The sequence below is a fragment of the Notothenia rossii genome (genome assembly GCF_949606895.1).
Source record: "Notothenia rossii genome assembly, chromosome: 5".
In the NCBI taxonomy this organism is placed as follows: Eukaryota; Metazoa; Chordata; class Actinopteri; order Perciformes; family Nototheniidae; genus Notothenia; species Notothenia rossii.
The window spans coordinates 13425250-13442632 of NC_136903.1; the positions used below are offsets into that span (position 1 = coordinate 13425250).

The 17383-nt window shown below is 40.6% G+C and overlaps 2 protein-coding genes across 14 annotated transcripts in view; both read right to left on the reverse strand.

The window, feature by feature from the left end:
* Positions 1–13183, reverse strand: part of LOC307040582 (zinc finger protein aebp2-like) — a 21354-nt gene extending 8171 nt beyond the window's left edge. Inside the window, exons 1-6 of one of the 3 annotated variants that reach the window (XM_079683558.1) lie at positions 12442–13183; positions 10937–11138; positions 10469–10576; positions 9450–9625; positions 7453–7603; positions 1048–1115 (exon numbers count right to left, since the gene is read on the reverse strand). In XM_079683558.1, the coding sequence (XP_079539684.1) occupies positions 1048–1115; positions 7453–7603; positions 9450–9625; positions 10469–10576; positions 10937–11138; positions 12442–13067 (1331 nt within the window). In that variant the 5' untranslated portion in view covers positions 13068–13183. Of the gene's footprint in view, positions 1–1047; positions 1116–7452; positions 7604–9438; positions 9626–10468; positions 10577–10936; positions 11148–12441 lie in introns of all 3 variants that reach the window. The other 2 variants (XM_079683557.1, XM_079683559.1) reach the window with 2 other exon arrangements.
* A 1104-nt stretch (positions 13184–14287) lies between these two features.
* The window catches only part of plekha5 (pleckstrin homology domain containing, family A member 5), an 80879-nt gene continuing 77783 nt past the window's right edge, over positions 14288–17383 (reverse strand). For 9 of the 11 annotated variants that reach the window (XM_079683562.1, XM_079683569.1, XM_079683566.1 and 6 more), the window contains 3 exons: positions 16758–16900; positions 16380–16476; positions 14288–15344 (listed from right to left, as the gene is read on the reverse strand). In XM_079683562.1, the coding sequence (XP_079539688.1) occupies positions 16388–16476; positions 16758–16900 (232 nt within the window). In that variant the 3' untranslated portion in view covers positions 14288–15344; positions 16380–16387. The remainder of the gene's footprint in view (positions 15345–16379; positions 16477–16757; positions 16901–17383) is intronic. The other 2 variants (XM_079683570.1, XM_079683564.1) reach the window with 1 other exon arrangement.

Consider the following 17383-nt stretch of genomic DNA (forward strand, 5'->3'; position numbering starts at 1 on the left):
GGGACTGAAAGTGCGGCCAATGTCCACCTCAAGTTGGCAGAGCCTGGTGAGAGGTCCAGGCGTTACAGCCAAATACTGGGATGGGCATTAATTACTAAAACTGGGATTAAAGAAAAATATGGATTGGAGAGCCTAAAAAAAGAACAAATTCAACCTCCAAGTAATTTTGGTTGCTGCACCACCGTTTATAAAGACATTTCAGTGGATCATGCGAGTGAGACGAAGCAAAGCAGATGGTGAAAAGCAGTGCCACACCGGAGAAGGACAGAGACCGATTTTAATGGTACAGTCTTCTGAAAATATGAACATGGATATCATAACGCAGAGAGAAGATGTTGGCGGATCATCATCAGTATTGCCCTCAGCTTCCTCTGAGGTAAGCCCTAGGGTCTCAAGCTGGGGTGTGATGTGCACTATAACAGGACCTAGAATCCTTTCACACAGCACAACAAATATTGGATCAGCCAACAGAGGAAGGGTGAGAGGATTTATAGCAAGCCCTGCTGTGGAGGAAGGCCACCATGTTGTTTTCACAACGGGATGGAAAGGAGAGTCGTAAATCAGACAGAGATACATGTACATTGTTGATGTTCACGTGCACACGCAGGGACCGTGCTGCTCAAAAAGGAAATGATTGTGTGACAGGCACAGGCTTTACATGGTAAGCATGTGCAGGAGATTTCTAAATGTGATGGTGAGTTGCCTGCTTGTAGATCCGTGACATTTTAAAGGTTATCTACAAATCTCTCAAACTGTTTATAGCTGGCCTGCATACAAACCCATGACCTCTATATACTAAGCAGTACTTCAAATGTACCTTAAGCAGTTCCCCTACATGGATAAAGCTACAACCCACAACAACAGCAACAGGGATATTCAATACACTCTCCAAATTCTTGTCTTTTGGCACCTCAAAGTAATAATGATAAACTAATTCAAAACATCAGCATTTGATTGTGAACACTAACCTGAAGAACTTTTTTTGAAATGCTAGCTGAAGTCAATTGTATGGATATCTATGGTTAATGCAGGGGACGTTTTACTTACATGTCCTCAGGTGTCCAATGCAGGAGGACCTTCACCTTGCCAGATCCCTCTTTCCTTCTTGCTAGTACCTGCACAGAGAACACACAAAAACAAACACAAGATGAGTAATAAAAAAACACAATAAGTGCTTAGATAGGTAGTAAGTTACTCAGTTCGTTTGCCAAGTAAGAAGTAAGACCTTCACCAATTGAGCCCCACCACAAATAGACAGAGGTATATAATTAACCTAAGATACTATGGTTAATTTTTAGACCGCTAACAGTGGTTTTACAAGCTTCAAATGTGTAAATGTGTTGCATTTGGCTCCTATTGCAGCACTCTCTTGTCTGTAGAGAACAGGCTTCAAAGACATGCCCCTGTCCTGGCCCCATCTCTCCGATGTATAATGAGGCTACATGCTTCAACATTTCACCAAGTGATACACTGGCTGATCATTACCCTAATAAGAAATGTGAGCACTCTTAATTATGTATGCAAGAGCTCAGTGAGATTTCTATTTTCAATGGGATCTATCCCAAATTCCTCTGCAACATGCTGTAAGAGCAAGGAATTCAAAACCAGACTAAACTTAGATATCTCCCCGGTATCTGGACTTAACTGAGAACGGCTTATCAGAGCTGACATTCTCGAGTGCCAAATAGATAGACATGGGCTACACACAAAGCAGTTATCGCCATAAACAAGTCACTGTTGTTGTGGATTGTGTCAGCACCAGCATTTCAACACTTTAGACAGCAGTGCGACACTTCTTTTGAATGTTTTCTGCAGGAACATGGCAAGATGTGCTTCTTTTATCTGTGTTTTGCCACCTGGTTGAACTTCTAAATATTTAATCTGGAAAAAACGCACACTTTAGAGCCTTTCTTGCTATGAAAATACAGTTGAAAAGATACTATGTTTCCTGAATAGTTGGCCCCTCTCATAACACCCATAACATTTCATCTATCATGCTGTGTTGGTTTATAGTAAAACTGGTCGGTATTCACACAAATATTGTCAGTAGGGGAAAGTAGAGCTAGAAAAATAACCAGGAGTGTCAAAAATAGCCAGAGATATAACCTCTTGCGTCAATTGGCTTTTTTTTTGTCTTAGGAATGTCTATTTTAGGAAAAGGGAATGAGCTCACATGTGAAGAACTCCGCTTACGCACATGAATATCTGAAATTATTTCTGTGACTCGAGGGACCGGCTGAGGCTTTGATGGAAACTGGTTTGAGGACAGGAGGGAGAGACTCCACTGAGACAAGAGACACAGGCAGAGACCTAGAATCACTCTCCTCCGTATCTCTCAAAGTTTCTCGCAAAAATGTGTAGGCCTATTCATTTGAGGATTTTGGATCCTTAATTCATTTTATGTATCGTTATGGTCAGACCATTTTGGCCTTTGTTATTTTAAGGTCCAAGTTATTGTCTTCTGCCTAGCACAAAGCACAAACATATATTATTTGTTTCTTCCAGAAACTTTTTCTACACTACTGTTAGAAACTACCCTCTGGCCATGTTGCTGTGTGTAGCCTACTGGAGGCGCAACAATAAATGTGCAAATCTATCCAGATATAAAGCAATCTGGTATAAACAAGTTTAGCTACATTTTGATGGACTTTTTGGAAGAAATATTAAAAGGGGACCTATCATGCAAAATGCACTTTTTGATGTATTTTATACATAAATATGTGTCCCCGGTGTGTCGGGGAACTCACGCAGTGTCAGCAAATAAAACCCTTTCTCTTTTCCTCCGTATGCCTACCCAAATCTTTAAAAAACGAGGGTAGGCCTACAACGAGCGGATACAGATTTGCTGCCGATATTACGCAACTTCGTATGGTGGACGACCCACAGAAAGTTGCTATCAGAAACAATGCCTGACTTGTTTTGGACGTAATCTTGTTTTTGTTTACATTAGCTAGCCTCGCTAACACTCAGAGCTAACCTGTACTGGTGAGCACATGTGTTTAAAAAGCAGCACATAAAAAAAAAAAAAAAGGAACTCGCCTTGTGATAAAGCCGCAAGAGAAAAAGCATTTGAGCTCCATACTGTTTCAGAAATAATCCTTGATGTGGTTTAGAACAGGATGGCGTTTTATCACAGCAGAATGTAACTTTATCTCCTGTAGAATTCTGATCAGGCAGTAGCTCCGCCTCCTCTTTTTTTTTTTCAAGCTAAGGACCCAAAATCCACGTTTCTTTAACAGGGCTGGAATAGAGGGATATGAGGGATGTCTAAAATGCATGATCGGTTTGTATTTTGAGCAAAACACATCATAGACATGTTTTTATGTCTGACACCCATAATATATGCCTTAAAATAGCATATGTGCACTTTAAGGCTGTTAGCAGATATGAATTGTGTTGTTGGATTTGTGCATCAATATTTGTCTGTGAGAAGTTTTTTAGATAGCCAAGTTGGCACATCAACACTGTTGTTGCCTCTTGTCTGTTTATGCAGTATTCAAGCGTAAACATCTTCGGAGTGGAAAAGGGAACAAGTAGGCATCACAGAGGCAGTGCCAACAGAACCAGTGATTAAACAAAACAATGACTTGAGCAGCTCACACTTTAACAAAAGTACTGTTGACGTGTAATCTAAACCCTTCCCTACAAAAATAAAATGTGTTCAATAAGGTCTGACTTTGTAGGCAAAATGTGAGTTCTCCATCTGTTTCCCTGTAAGTGTCAATGAAGTCGACATTGACGTCCTGTTGGACAGGTGCAATGGGCAGTTTCATGTCATTAGTTAGATGCAAAGTCAAAGTCCTCCATCAGTGAGTTCACATACAACAATTCAACAGGGTCAGTGAGTTTTCTGCAGTAACCAGATTTCTTAAACATCAATTTAAAGTCTTCCTTTGATCAGTTAGGGCGATTAAGAAAACCTGAATGTGTTCCCCATGAACTACAATTTCTCTGCCATGTATACAGGACATCTGGTTTCTGATTAGCTTTCCCAATGTTTGAATTCCAAAAAGCCACTTTACCTTCAAATTGTATAGTTCATTATGCATTATAATTATGTTCAGTCCATTCATATTAAGAATTATTGTGCATTCACTTACATAAATGGTGCAAATCGCTAGGTTTGCAGTACTTTCCCAAGACTCTTGGGCTGATTAAACCATGCGAAGGAGCAAAATAGTTCTCTCTCTCTCTCTCATATATCATCCTGCAGCAGAGCTTGTGTGATAGCTTTTGATTTGAGTTAGACAATTTCCCTTTAAGTTTTGGCTTTCGTAAAGAGGTCTGTTTTTGGTTGTGAATTATATTTCAGTTGTTAATAAATGTCCTAACCTTTGCTTATACTTCAGACTTCCTTGATCATTTTTATTGTATTGTACCTTCCCACATCCACTGGATTTTCAGAGAACGTAACGCACTTTGTTCATTTATTTATTTTCATTAACAAAAAAAACGTATCAGTCACTTTCTACTGTCAGATAAAGCAATAAAAATAATATATCTTGACTGCAGTTTGTTAATCTGCCAATCAAAACATTGTTATCCTTTGTTTACAGACATTTCCAAATAAATCTTTAGACGTTGCAGAAACTGCTTCCCAGCATGAGCACAACTCGCCTCGTAAATTAACTTTGTCATTGCATTTTGTTTTCATGTATATGCCTCCATTTTCTAGCTTCCCACCAAGGCTTGGCTGTGCTGATCCACCATAGAAACACACAAGGGAGGAGAGACAACTCTGCCTGAACAGCAGGGCCTGTGCTCCTATCGGCCCTACTCAGCTTAGACTCACAGGCAGCTGTTTTACTGCCCTTCTATTTAAAAAAGCCTAGCTGTTAACCTGCGCCCTCGGGCTCCTCACAACACCGGGTTAATAATCACAAACATAGGCTACACTTGAATAAGCCATGACCATGTGTGTAAAGGCTGAAGATGAAGAAGTGCTTGTGTTTAAGCAGCATGAAGTGTGAGCTGAGTGTTTTGATGAGGGCAGTTGGTGCTTTAAGAGACCGAACTTAATCCTCTATAGACGCATGAGAGGGAGGTAGGAGAGAGCAGGAGGGAGTGAACTGTGGATATTAACGTGGCCGCTAAACAAGGCAGTGCAGACCAAAGCAGGGGGAGGGAGGGCCTGCTGAAACTGGGTGCCTGTCTAGTGTCAGGGGGTCAAGCTGTGGATGACGCAGATTGGCGCAGTAACAAAAATATCCCATCATAAACATGACTGAGCTACTCTGGAGTGTCAGCAGGACCACTGGTTAAACTCCACAGAGCCCCCACAGCTACGCTCCCTCTCCCCGGGCCTGGGAGGGTCCGCTGGGGCCCGGGGTCTGACGCAGCGCCGCAGTCCTTCTGCACCACAACCCTCCAGGGACGAGTGAGAGGAGAATGTATGCCTAACTGGCCAGATCTCCTTCCGATTCCATGACCCTGAACTCCACTTAACCCCCTTTTCCTCGTCCCTTCTCTCCAAGTCTCTGTTTCTAGCCATTTGTTTCTCTCCCTCCCCCTGGCCGGCTCTTCCTCCTTCTCAGTCTGTGTCCAAATATGCGGTTTACCTCTCTTAACCTCTTCCCAAGCTTTATCTTCCCCTTTTTTTTTACTTTTCTTTTTAAATTCTTGGCTGCTGGTGAGCAGTTGAGGTTTAAAGGGAGCAGAGCAGAGCAGAATCCAGTTGAAAGGGAACAGAAACAGAAGCTCAACACTGCACATTTCAGAAATGCTTAAATTATTAACAGTGGAAATCTTTTAAAAAGGGAGAGAGATGCACGAGATGGCGATCTATTTGCATGATGAAAATGTGCATGCATGCATTGGAGACATGTATAACCCGCAGGTTGGACACACACACACACACACACACACACACACACACACACACACACACACACACACACACACACACACACACACACACACACACACACACACACACACACACACACACACACACACACACACACACACACACACACACACACACACACACACACACACACACACACACACACACACACACACACACACACACACACACACACACACACACACACACACACACACACACACACACACACACACACAATGTATCCGTTTGAGTGAATATCATCATTACTACTATACTGCACTTGCAACCAGTTCAATTGAATGTTACAATATATTCCTTTACTGTATGAAGGTTTCTTAGATCCTTGTTCTACACGTTTGATTTGTTAAACTATCTGTTATTGAATAGATCAGTCATATTGTGATATTTTAATATATGTAATAATATGATGATAAATATATGTAATACCTGTAAAAGACCTTGCTATATTGGCAAAGCACATCATTTATGAGTTCAGACATCTGGAAACAAAAATACTAAATTCCTAATGTCCTCTGCAGAGAGCGAGAAACAGACCACATTATGTACTAGGATAGCCAGTGTACATACAATCACTGCAAATGACTAAAGAGTACGTTTCTATAAGAGTATACAGAAAATAATACAAATGTGCTGAGAAACCGAGGATGATGACCCTTTCATTGTTTAGCCTCGTGTTATGTGGGGTCTTGTACAGGAGACACAGCGCTCTCTAGTGGAAGGGCACAAGAAAAGCCTTTTTAAAAAAAAAGGATTTTCCATACTGCTGTTACTTTAACCTTACTTTACATACATGTTATTACTCAAACAATTATTATCATCATTATCTACTTCTCAGTGATTGAATGCTTCACTTGAAATGATATTATTTAGGTACAAACAAATTTTTGTAGCTCATTAATAATGTGTCACGTACTGGGCTCAGAATGGAGAGAGAACCTACACAAAAACAAAGCAATTGTGTTTCCTGTGAAGCGCGATTCACAGAAAAACAACATTAAGCCTTTGGGCGATTCACAAGGTTCATTTCAAGTGCACGGAAGAGATTTTCAGATTGTGAGTCTCTCCCGCCCCCTGCTGTCTAAAAAGAAAATGACATTAAATAAAATACTTTTGGAAAAAACACAAAGGGTGAAGTTATGTGAAAACGACCGTGCAAAGTAAATAACCAGGCAGAAAATGTAAAGTTTAAGAACAATTAAAAATAAACTGTTAAGATATTTTCTTGTCACTATATCTGTAAAGCGTCTTTGAGCACCTGTAAAAGCGCTAACAAAATAAATCTATTATTATTATTATTATTATTATTGAGACCTTGGTGATTTGAGGCATACAAATCTCAGCGGTTTAAATGCATGTTATATTAAAGCTAAACAAGACTATCAGCATTCAATTTAATGTTCATTTCTTAGGACTGATTGAACTTCTGTTGTACAGTTCACCTTTTACCTACAAAGGAATGCATCTGATCATTTCTCCAAAGGATAAGACAATGCCTCCTTTAACCCTTGTCTCTGAATATCCTACTCATTGCGTTTGAACATTAAAAAGCTCTACCAGAAAGTGATGAAGCTGCACAGACTCACCGTGCTGTGGAAGACCACACTGTGGCCGTTGCCCACACTCTCGATGTGGGTGGCGAGGTTCAGACAGATGGCCCTGTGGCGGATAGCGTCCATGGTTTGGGCATCGAAGAAGTCATGCGGCCTCGCTGGAGGAGGAGAGGTCAGATGAGAGCTGAGTCAGGCAACAAAAACACAAAGGGCGCCAACTGTGGTTCAATATATAAGAATTCCAAGGCTTTTCCAACTCTTTCTATAACAACCCGTAACTACGTCAAAGTCATCTAATTGCTTTAAAATGCTATTCCATTGTGGTTTTTCATTGTTGCTTTGCACCAACTAAAGTCAAACTGAGGTCTATGCAAAGCACTTTGTAGAAATGTATTCCAAAAGTATAACATTAAAAACAGAAAACTCTTGCCAGTCTCATACATTGGCTTTATTTGGGCAAAAACAACCAAGCTAGCAGAAACAGGATCATCATTTACTGTAGTAAGGCCTTTTGCTTCTATTGTTTTCTGAACAGTATATCCTTTTATGATTCTGTAAAGTGAGCCATCAAGTTAAAAAATGACCCCATCGCATGTATTTTCCTATCCATGTTATCTTAACCACGATGGAAAACGTCATGAAGTCAGGGAACGATGTGAAGGAGAATGTGTGAGGAGGACGTAAAAAAGACAACTGTCGTGAAAAGAATATGATTGCACTTACAGAAGGCTTATGTAAAGCAACTCTATTTCTCAATGCTGTATGATTAAAGTAACGATTCCCATCTGTAAACAATTAAAGCGCAGATGTCATTTATTGCCGTACTGCTACATTAAGAAATTGCGGGATGGCTTTTTCATATTTTCTTTGGTAAAGGATGGTCCAGCGAATCCTCTGCTAAAAGAGATATGATTCAGACCGGCTATTGTTAAGGCTGCCACTTAAATACTTCTGGGTCATTTCCCTCAGTTTGTACCTTTCCTAAGCCAAACAAACTGATGACAGCCGGCCGGGTCTCTGCACAGGATCTCACTGACACTCGATTAGAAAATGTACGGCTATTGTTTAGGCAAACCCTTGATATAAGGACTGCCTTTAGATGGATACATTTGTATTCCAAACATCAGACTCATCCCTGTTTACCAGCATGTTTCCAGCCAATTCACCGCAGTGTGAAACAACTTCACCAGGTTTATGTGAATGAAATGCTTTTTGGCATTCAACCATCAACTCTGAGATGTGAAGAGTGTCCTTGAATGCTACACTAAGGAGTCTAAAAGGGTCCCTGTTCCAGCTGGATTGAAAAACAAGGACATTTACTTGGATGGATGATAACCTCAAGTAGGTTTTGAGTCTCTGATTATGTTCTTAAATGTTCAAGGAGGTTTTCAATCTAAAAGTTATGCCCAGGGAAACAGTTTGCACCAACTATAAACAAATGTGTTAATATTCTAAAATATGCTAAAAAAATGTGCAGTCTCTTAATTGTTAACATAAGGTTTAGGATTTATGGTAATAGATGGTTTTTGCTTTTCATGAATTCAGCAAAATGCTATTCGTCTTAAATTCAAATGTAGATGATTTCATGTCACACGTATTTTAAAATCATCTAGCACTAAGATTACTAGTGCAGTAAGTGTAGAAGTATAACACATGCCTTGGTTTGCATACTGCAGAGAGAGGCCATCTGATGCAAAACATGTTACCAGGGAGTAAGTATAACTCTCTACCTGAGCACATCGCGTACAAAGAGTGAAACGGTGCAATTCTATTTAAAAGTTGTTCTGTGAAATGCGGAGAGTTGCCCTTGGGGGGGATCTGTCCAGCTACAAGTGTATGTTCGCTTGCTTGGTGTCCAGCTCTAGCTTCTCCAACAAAAGAGATGTGGGAGATTAGCAGCAACAAACATGGCAGCGCCTCAAAAATGCACTCAGCTTGTAATCCTTTCCCATGAAGAAAAGAGGGAAGTAAGAAACATTTAAAAAACAGTAAGTGTGTGTGTGTTAGGTAGGTACGTACGTAGGGAGCACCTGCGTTTGTTCTTGAGTTTCTTCCTCTTGTTGAGCCCAGCCTTGGAGGGGGACTCCTCCTTGAGTTTGGCCTGGCTGGACATCTTGGAGGAGCTCTGCTGGCTGAAGTGGCTCGGGACGTGACGAGCTAGCCCCCCCTGGGAGGCAAAGCTGGCGTTGCAGCCACCGACTACACACTGCAGCAGAGCACAGAGGCAGAGGATGATTGGTACATCTGTCACTTCACAGGGAAACTTTATAAACAAAGGAATAACACCATTTATTTGAGTCAATTGCATTGCAGAACAAGTGCTGGTACTACTGTAGGTACTTTGATGTATTATTGAAAGATGCCATCAATCTGGCTCTCAAATAGCTTTTTTGGCGACGTCCTGACGTGAACTACAACCCCAAAGTAGTCCTCAAATTGTGTTTTTTTTTGTCACAGGGAATTTTTAAGGTTGATATTTCAAACCACATTTGAAATCAGTTTAAATTGACAGCACCTATATCGGGTATGAGTAAGGGATTGTGCATTGTGCTGGAGCTGTTACTCTCTCACGGCCCCACATGGACTGACAGGTCTGATCGCTGGTTAAATGATTGGCCACCACAATGTATTTGTGATACAACTAAGATAAGATAAGATAAGAAGTACTTTATTGATCCCAATTTGGGAAATGTTTGCGTTGCAGCAGCATAAAAAGACATTGTACAATAACAATTCAAAGAAATAAACAAGAAAGTAGAAAATATACATGTTGAATTTAACAAGGTATTATATATATATATATATATACACACACATACATACATACATACATACATACATACACACATACATACATACATACATACATACATACATATAAATATAATGACAGATGGAATATTAAATATTGAACAGATTATATAAATGTAAAATGTACAATGTGGTTTTATTCCAAGAGATAATAGCTTAGATAGATGCTGATATTAGACATTTTACTCATATAATATAACAACATATTATCATAGCAAGGTTTACTTTTTTTCTTTACCTTGAAAGGCTTATCCCCACTGTGAGTCAACATGTGTCTATGGAGCCAACTCTGACTGGTGGATGGTGTGTTGTACACCTTACAACCCTTCCATAGACACACAAACACCTGGGGGACAACAAATACAAATCAACAGATACAGAGGTACTGTAAGATGACAAGACAGCATAAGGAGGTATCTTGCACAGAAAGAGATTGAAATATTTCTTAAATTATATACATAATGCACACTGGGAACAGTTCTTAAAAAGGAATAATTCTTCCACAGAAAGTAGTTCCCATGCCTACAGACATATGAACTCAATGGTTGCATTTAGTCCAATTTAATCAAATCATTAAACTGTCTTAAGCATTTCAACAGTTAATGTTAGGCTGAAAAAAAGGGACCTAATCTTGTTTTGGCTACCTGTCAGACACAATAAAAGGACATCGACACGAAGCCTGTCCAAAAGTTGAAAGTATACTGACCCCTCCTCGCTGCCCGTCGACATGAATGGCCCTGATGTGTTCTGCCAGGTCAGGACTTGAGTTGAAGCACTGAGAACAGAGGTCCCAGCAGCAGGGGTACCCCACTGTCTTCACCCCCGAGGAGCTGGCACTGCTCTGTCCGTTCATCATGGCAGGTGTGGAGCGCCCACTGGACACCGTGCTCTCCATCTCCATCAGGGTGCTGCTGATACTGAAGGAGAGGAGAGAGTGTGGAGAGGAAGGAGAAGGAAGAATAGAGTCCAACTTGTGTCAAAGGTCACTATTATGCAAAATCCACTTGTTCATGTCTAAGCATGTGTCCCCTCTGTGTAAAGAGATTCTGAATGTTTCAGGAAAAAAGATTTGCTCTTTTTTGTCCTGATCCATTTATATAAAAACCTGTCTGAAGTGAGCTGATCAGATTTTGGCCACTTTATGATGTCATAACGATTTTTTGGCTTGTGTAACCATTAGCCAATAACCAACCAATGTTACACACACCCCCCCCCCCCCACACACACACACACACACACACACCTTATCACCTGAATCTCCTCCTAGAGCACCATTGTGTTATTTTTAACCAAATATCTCTCCGAGTAATCTCTCTCTAAAGTAAAAGACAGAGAATCAGCTCTTTTGAAAAAGGGCTGAAACAGAGGGGTTTATGGGATGCTACAACAATCTGTTTGGTATTTCGAGCCAAACACTTCAGAGACATGTTTTGTATATATCTGAGACCTATAATAAATTGATGAAAAACAGTATAATAGGGGACCTTTAAACCTGGTGCTAAGGACATCAAGAACATCTTCATAGTAAGGATCAGGCTTTGCACAGCAGTGGAGAACAGGTGCAAGCCAAAATTAAATAGCCACTATGCGTGAAAGCCATCAAGCTGAATCAGATTTTCCATGCATGCCACCGCTTCATCACTTATGCCAAATCAATTACATCGCTGGATTTCATGCGTTTACCACGAAATTACTCATTTACTGGAGTTTCAACACCACAAAAGGGCTCATAATTTACTCGTCACAAATCCAAACAGTAGGCCTTACTGATCCCAGTTTTGGCAGCAGTTTTACTAATGGAATCAGTGGAGTTACTTTTCAATACATCAGTCACTTTTCCTTGGGTGTTTGACCTTAACTATTTTTAAACCAATCCAATATGCAGTTCACACAAGTCCACCAGCATAAACTGAAAATTGAATATTTGAAACAAAAAAGATTATCTTATATGCATATAATATATATATATAGTTAATACCATGCTCGAATAATTATGAAAATGATTGATGGGTGTGATTAAATTGCCGTTTTCGCTCGTATCATAGTTGAGTAGCCAACATTGTGTTCATCGTTTGACCTATTAACTACAAATTCTCTAATTAGCCAATTTTTTCCTCATTTAAAAACGTGGATAAAGGAAAACTATCCATGCTACTCTAACCCAATTACACCAAACACTGGTCAAGAAAACCCGAAGTGTCTCACACCAACCTGTCCTCCGAGTCTATGCGGCTCAGCGGTTCTCCATCCGAGGATGAGATCTCCACACTCGGCCGCCTCTTGTCGTCCAGCTCCCCGCCCCCGCCGCCGGGCTTCTCCCCGTCTTCACAAGCTGCTTTGCTCTTTTCGCAGTTTACCTGTCCCGGTTGCTCCTTTGCGTCTTTTATTGCGTTATCGTTGGCAGCAGGTATGTTGTTACCATCCTCCGGGCTTTGCTTTTCCTCTGGCTTTACCTCTGGCTTTTCCTCTGGATTTTCCTCTGGTTTTTCCTCTGGTTTTTCCTCTAGCTTTAGCTCCGGTTCTTCTACGGCTGTCTCCCCCTGGTTCACCTCAACACTGTAGGCTGTCACCACCTCGGCCTCGGTCTCGGCCTCGGCCTCCTGTCTCTCTGCAGCGAGCTTCTCTTCGCCTGCCTCCTGTCTCTCTGCAGCGGGCTTCTCTTCCCTGGCCTCCGCCTCCACCCCTTCCATTTTCGGTTCTACGCTACTGCGCGGATCCTCTTTATCCGGCTCGGTAAGGCCATTTTCTGTCTCCTCGCCGTTGCCTTGTGTCTCCCCGGGCGGTGCATCGCTCTCAACACTCAGCTCGGGTGTTTCTTCTGGGACAGCAGCAGACATTTCGGCAGCGTACGTGCCGTGTGACACTTTCGGTATTAAAATTCACCCGTGGCGCCCAGAAACGCTCCTCTGCAGAAGAAGGGCGGGGTCAAACACGCTGTCTGCTCTCTGATTGGTCAGAGGCGGCACGAGGAGGTGAAGCTGGCGATGGTATTTAAACTTTCCATGTGTTTCCAAAACCACACAGCGGGGTTTTAAATATGGAAGCCCATGTTTAATACAGCAAACGTTTACCAATTAAGGCCAAGAGAGCATTATTTAGAAATAATGCACATTTGATTTTGTTTTGTATCAAAATCAGACACCAAACATCACCCTCAGACAAACACATGTTGTATGAATAATACCGTTTGTCCCTGCAAACCAAATATGAACCTTTGCCTTTCATTGTTATGCTGCAATTATTGCTTATACGACTGATTTTTATGTCAACCACCCCAAGAGTACATCTACTTACAATAAAGACTAATTTATTTTCTCTGAGGACTCGGAGCATCTGCTGTGCTATAGTAAAGCCTTCTCGGATGACTTTATTTGCTGGTAATAATTAAAGGCTACTAATGCTCTTCATTTCAGGAACAAAGGTTATGTTTACGTTTGTTTTTTTCAAACAAACTTTAATCATCCAACTTGGGCACTGGGAAAGATAAGGTCTCCAAGAGTAACTGTAAAATACAGTATAACCATAGATAGCAGGTCTCCCTTGAAAAAGAGATCAAAATCTCAATGGGATACACCTGGATAAATAAAGGTTTGAAATGAAATGAAATAAACTATAGTACCTAACTTTGACAATATCTAATTTTGACCACAAGAGGGAGCCACAGTTCTATATTTAAGATGGCTGTCATTCATACTAAGGACCTCAAGGTAGACTGAATCATGTCGCTTTCTCCTCTTAATGTACCCCACAAATGACCAATTAATTGTTTGTGAGTAAGCTGATTATTTCAGTTCTTAATCTATTAGAGCATAACATTCTGGTAATAACAGAGACCTTGTAACTTGAATATAGGATACATTTGTTATAATTTCTACATTAATGTACTCCTGTTGTGAGCAAATCAAGAGTTATGTAAAAGACAAAGCTGAAAAAGACTAACTTTACATGACTCTGTTCTCAGGATTTTTTAAATTAAATGTATATGATAGTCATTCTCATAGTAGCTTTATTCTCAGCTTGTCCACTGCAGGTGTGGTAAATAACAAAATGCAACCGCTTGTTAAGAACAGCAACATTTATTTAACATGATATAAAACAGATGGAATATGAACATTTTCAAATCAAATCTAGTCCGTAACCATATGTTGGATACATCTTTCCATCCTGCTATACCATGTACATTATATACATAGTGAACCTCTGATAATTACACTTTGTACACACACACAAAAAGAAATCCTCGATCCACAAACGTTCTCTCTTTATTGCTTTTCAGATGTGCTAATCTTTTTTTTTAGTTCCAAGACTTCAAACCAACATGTCATAAAATAGAACCAAACTCTTATTTCCTTCTCTCAGTTTAAATATATCTCTCGGCAATAAAAAAAGACATTATAGAGTGACTTAAACATTCACATACTCGTCGGCAACAACGCGACAGGGACTGCAGAAGATCCCTTTTTAAATAATTACAACCCAGAAACAGGAAAACTACAATTAATCTTTGTCTGTAGCAATAAAGTGGCTCCTCCGTATATTATAATGGAGGGATCTACATCTCTTATAAAGTCATCTTTAGTATCAACAAATGTTCTTTACAATAAACGGATAAATATGGATGGTTGGGTAATTACCGATGTTTGCAAAACAATCTGCGTGTATTATAAAAGATGGAAATGAGCTAAAAATGATGTGTTTTTGAAACCTTGTAGGACAGGTGGTGAAACATGAATGAAAAATGTGGCCTAAACACTTTTTTCACAGGCCTTCAGTCCGTTAGCCTCATATATATACACAGACAGACGATGGCCCTTTCCAAACAAGAACCTAATAAAACCATATAAATAATAAGAACGAGCGTAAAAGCATTGTAAAAACTGAAAATGGAACTGCAACAAGAACAAAATCAAAGCTGGCGCCCAAAAAAGAAAATGTCACAGAGAAAATGTTGTTGGTGGCTTGAGACGTCACAGTGAGCATACAGAAGTCCAGAGTGGGCACTTTCTCTCTCTGCAGGCTGGGGCCTTGTGCTGATGGGGAAGTCTTCAGGGACCTGTTACACCTCCACTGCTTTTTCCTTCATGTGTATGTTCTTACTGAGGCCAGGGCCTGTGCTGCAGATAGAGAAGGGGACATTTTAAATAAGGGAAAAGGTCATATTATGCCCAAAATTCAACACTAGATACTGAAAACACAAATAAATAATAATAATCGTTTTATTTCGATTACGTTGTTTTCGTAATCGTTGCAATCCAAAATTGTAATCGAGATTCAAAAAGGATTCATTGCACAGCCCTACTTTACATTTCAAGCAATAATCTGGTTTTCTTCACTAATATCTTTACTAATACTACACCACTGTATATATTGTGAAATACACCTTTTACACATTTATTATTGTAATATAAGTACAATGTGCACATTTCTACTTAACTTCTTACATTGATATAAATATTTGTATTCTAATTTTCTTTTGACACATTTTGACTTTAACTTCATATTTTTGTTGAAATAATTTATTTTCAAAAAAGGAGCAAACCTTATTTGCCCATGGGATATAGAAAGTATTCTGACTCTGATTCTAATCTGTTATGCCTATAAAGTTGAGTTTTTATTGACATTGTCGTAAGGTGTTAATTGAGTTCTATATTTACGCACTGCGGTTATAATTAGTACCAGAATGCGTTATAATGAGATGTTTTTCTAATATCCTTGCCAGCACTAGACATACCCTAATTGAATCCAGACATTCCAATCTTCAACCGACATTGCTCATTATAAAGTTAAAAGGTAGAATTTATAGCTGAGCTGTGCTTTAAATTGGATTGGGTTGTTAAGTGGCCACTGATTGTATATGCAGTCATTTGAGTCTCATTATATAACAAGAAATGGTGTTAAATGTAAAAAACAAGGCCCCTAGGGATACATCGAGTTGAGTGATGTACACAGGAACAATTAAGGACAAATGTATTTTTCTTCAACAACTCAGAACACATAAAAAAACACATCACAACGGTTCCCCCTCTTTTATGTTCCTACAATTAATCATCAATCCCATTATTCTGACATGCTCCCCAAAAACAACAATGAAACACTGAGAACACTTTCGATTTGTGAGTAAGGACAAAACAGGTTGATGAAGGCCTTACTGGAGCCACTACACACACATGAAGTGAGAGCCATCAGTGAGTTGGGGTGTGTTAGGAGACTGTGGTAGGGATGGGGATGAGGGCGACAGGCTTTTCACTGCAAGGAAACAGAGCAACATGTGGAACAGGCAGGCACACACACAATGACAACACAACATCAGTAGCTTAATGGCCAAACACAACAAACAATGAAGAGCTATTTATAATACAGTGATAAATGACTGGACCCATGCACAATGGAAGCAGCTGCAGTTTAATAATCCCCAATGAAAAGTAGTGATCTCTGCGAGCAGGCTGACACTTGCTTTTGTTTCATCACATGCATTACTCTCATCAACACCCCCCCCCCCCCGCCCCACATTCTCTCTAGAGATGTACCTGCTACCAGCTTGCTGCGTTTGGAGGCCTCTGCTGCCAGCTCGTAGGAGATATTAATCATCTTCTCTTTCTCCTGCGCTGTCACCTCCACTTCAGTCTCCTCCTCGGGGCTCAGAGCCAAGCTAGGCAGCACATTCTGCATACTGGGGGAACACACACACACACACACACACACACACACACACACACACACACACACACACACACACACACACACACACACACACACACACACACACACACACACACACACACACACACACACACACACACACACACACACACACACACACACACACACACACACACACACACACACACACACACACAATTAGGAGGGATGAAGCGCTCTTTAATGGTCACACATGCAGAGCACACAGCACACACAGTGACATGTGTTCTCTGCATTTAACCCATCCTAGTACCAGGAGTCTAGTACTAGGAGCAGTGGGCAGCTATTGTAGTGAGGAGGGAAGGGGGGTGTCCGGTGCCTTGCTCAAGGGCACCACAGCAGGGCAGGAGGTGAACTGGGACCTCTCCAAGTAGCAGTCCACACTTCATATTTGAGGTCTGGTCTGGGACTTGAACCGGCAACCCTACAGCTCCCAGTCCAATCCCTTACTGAC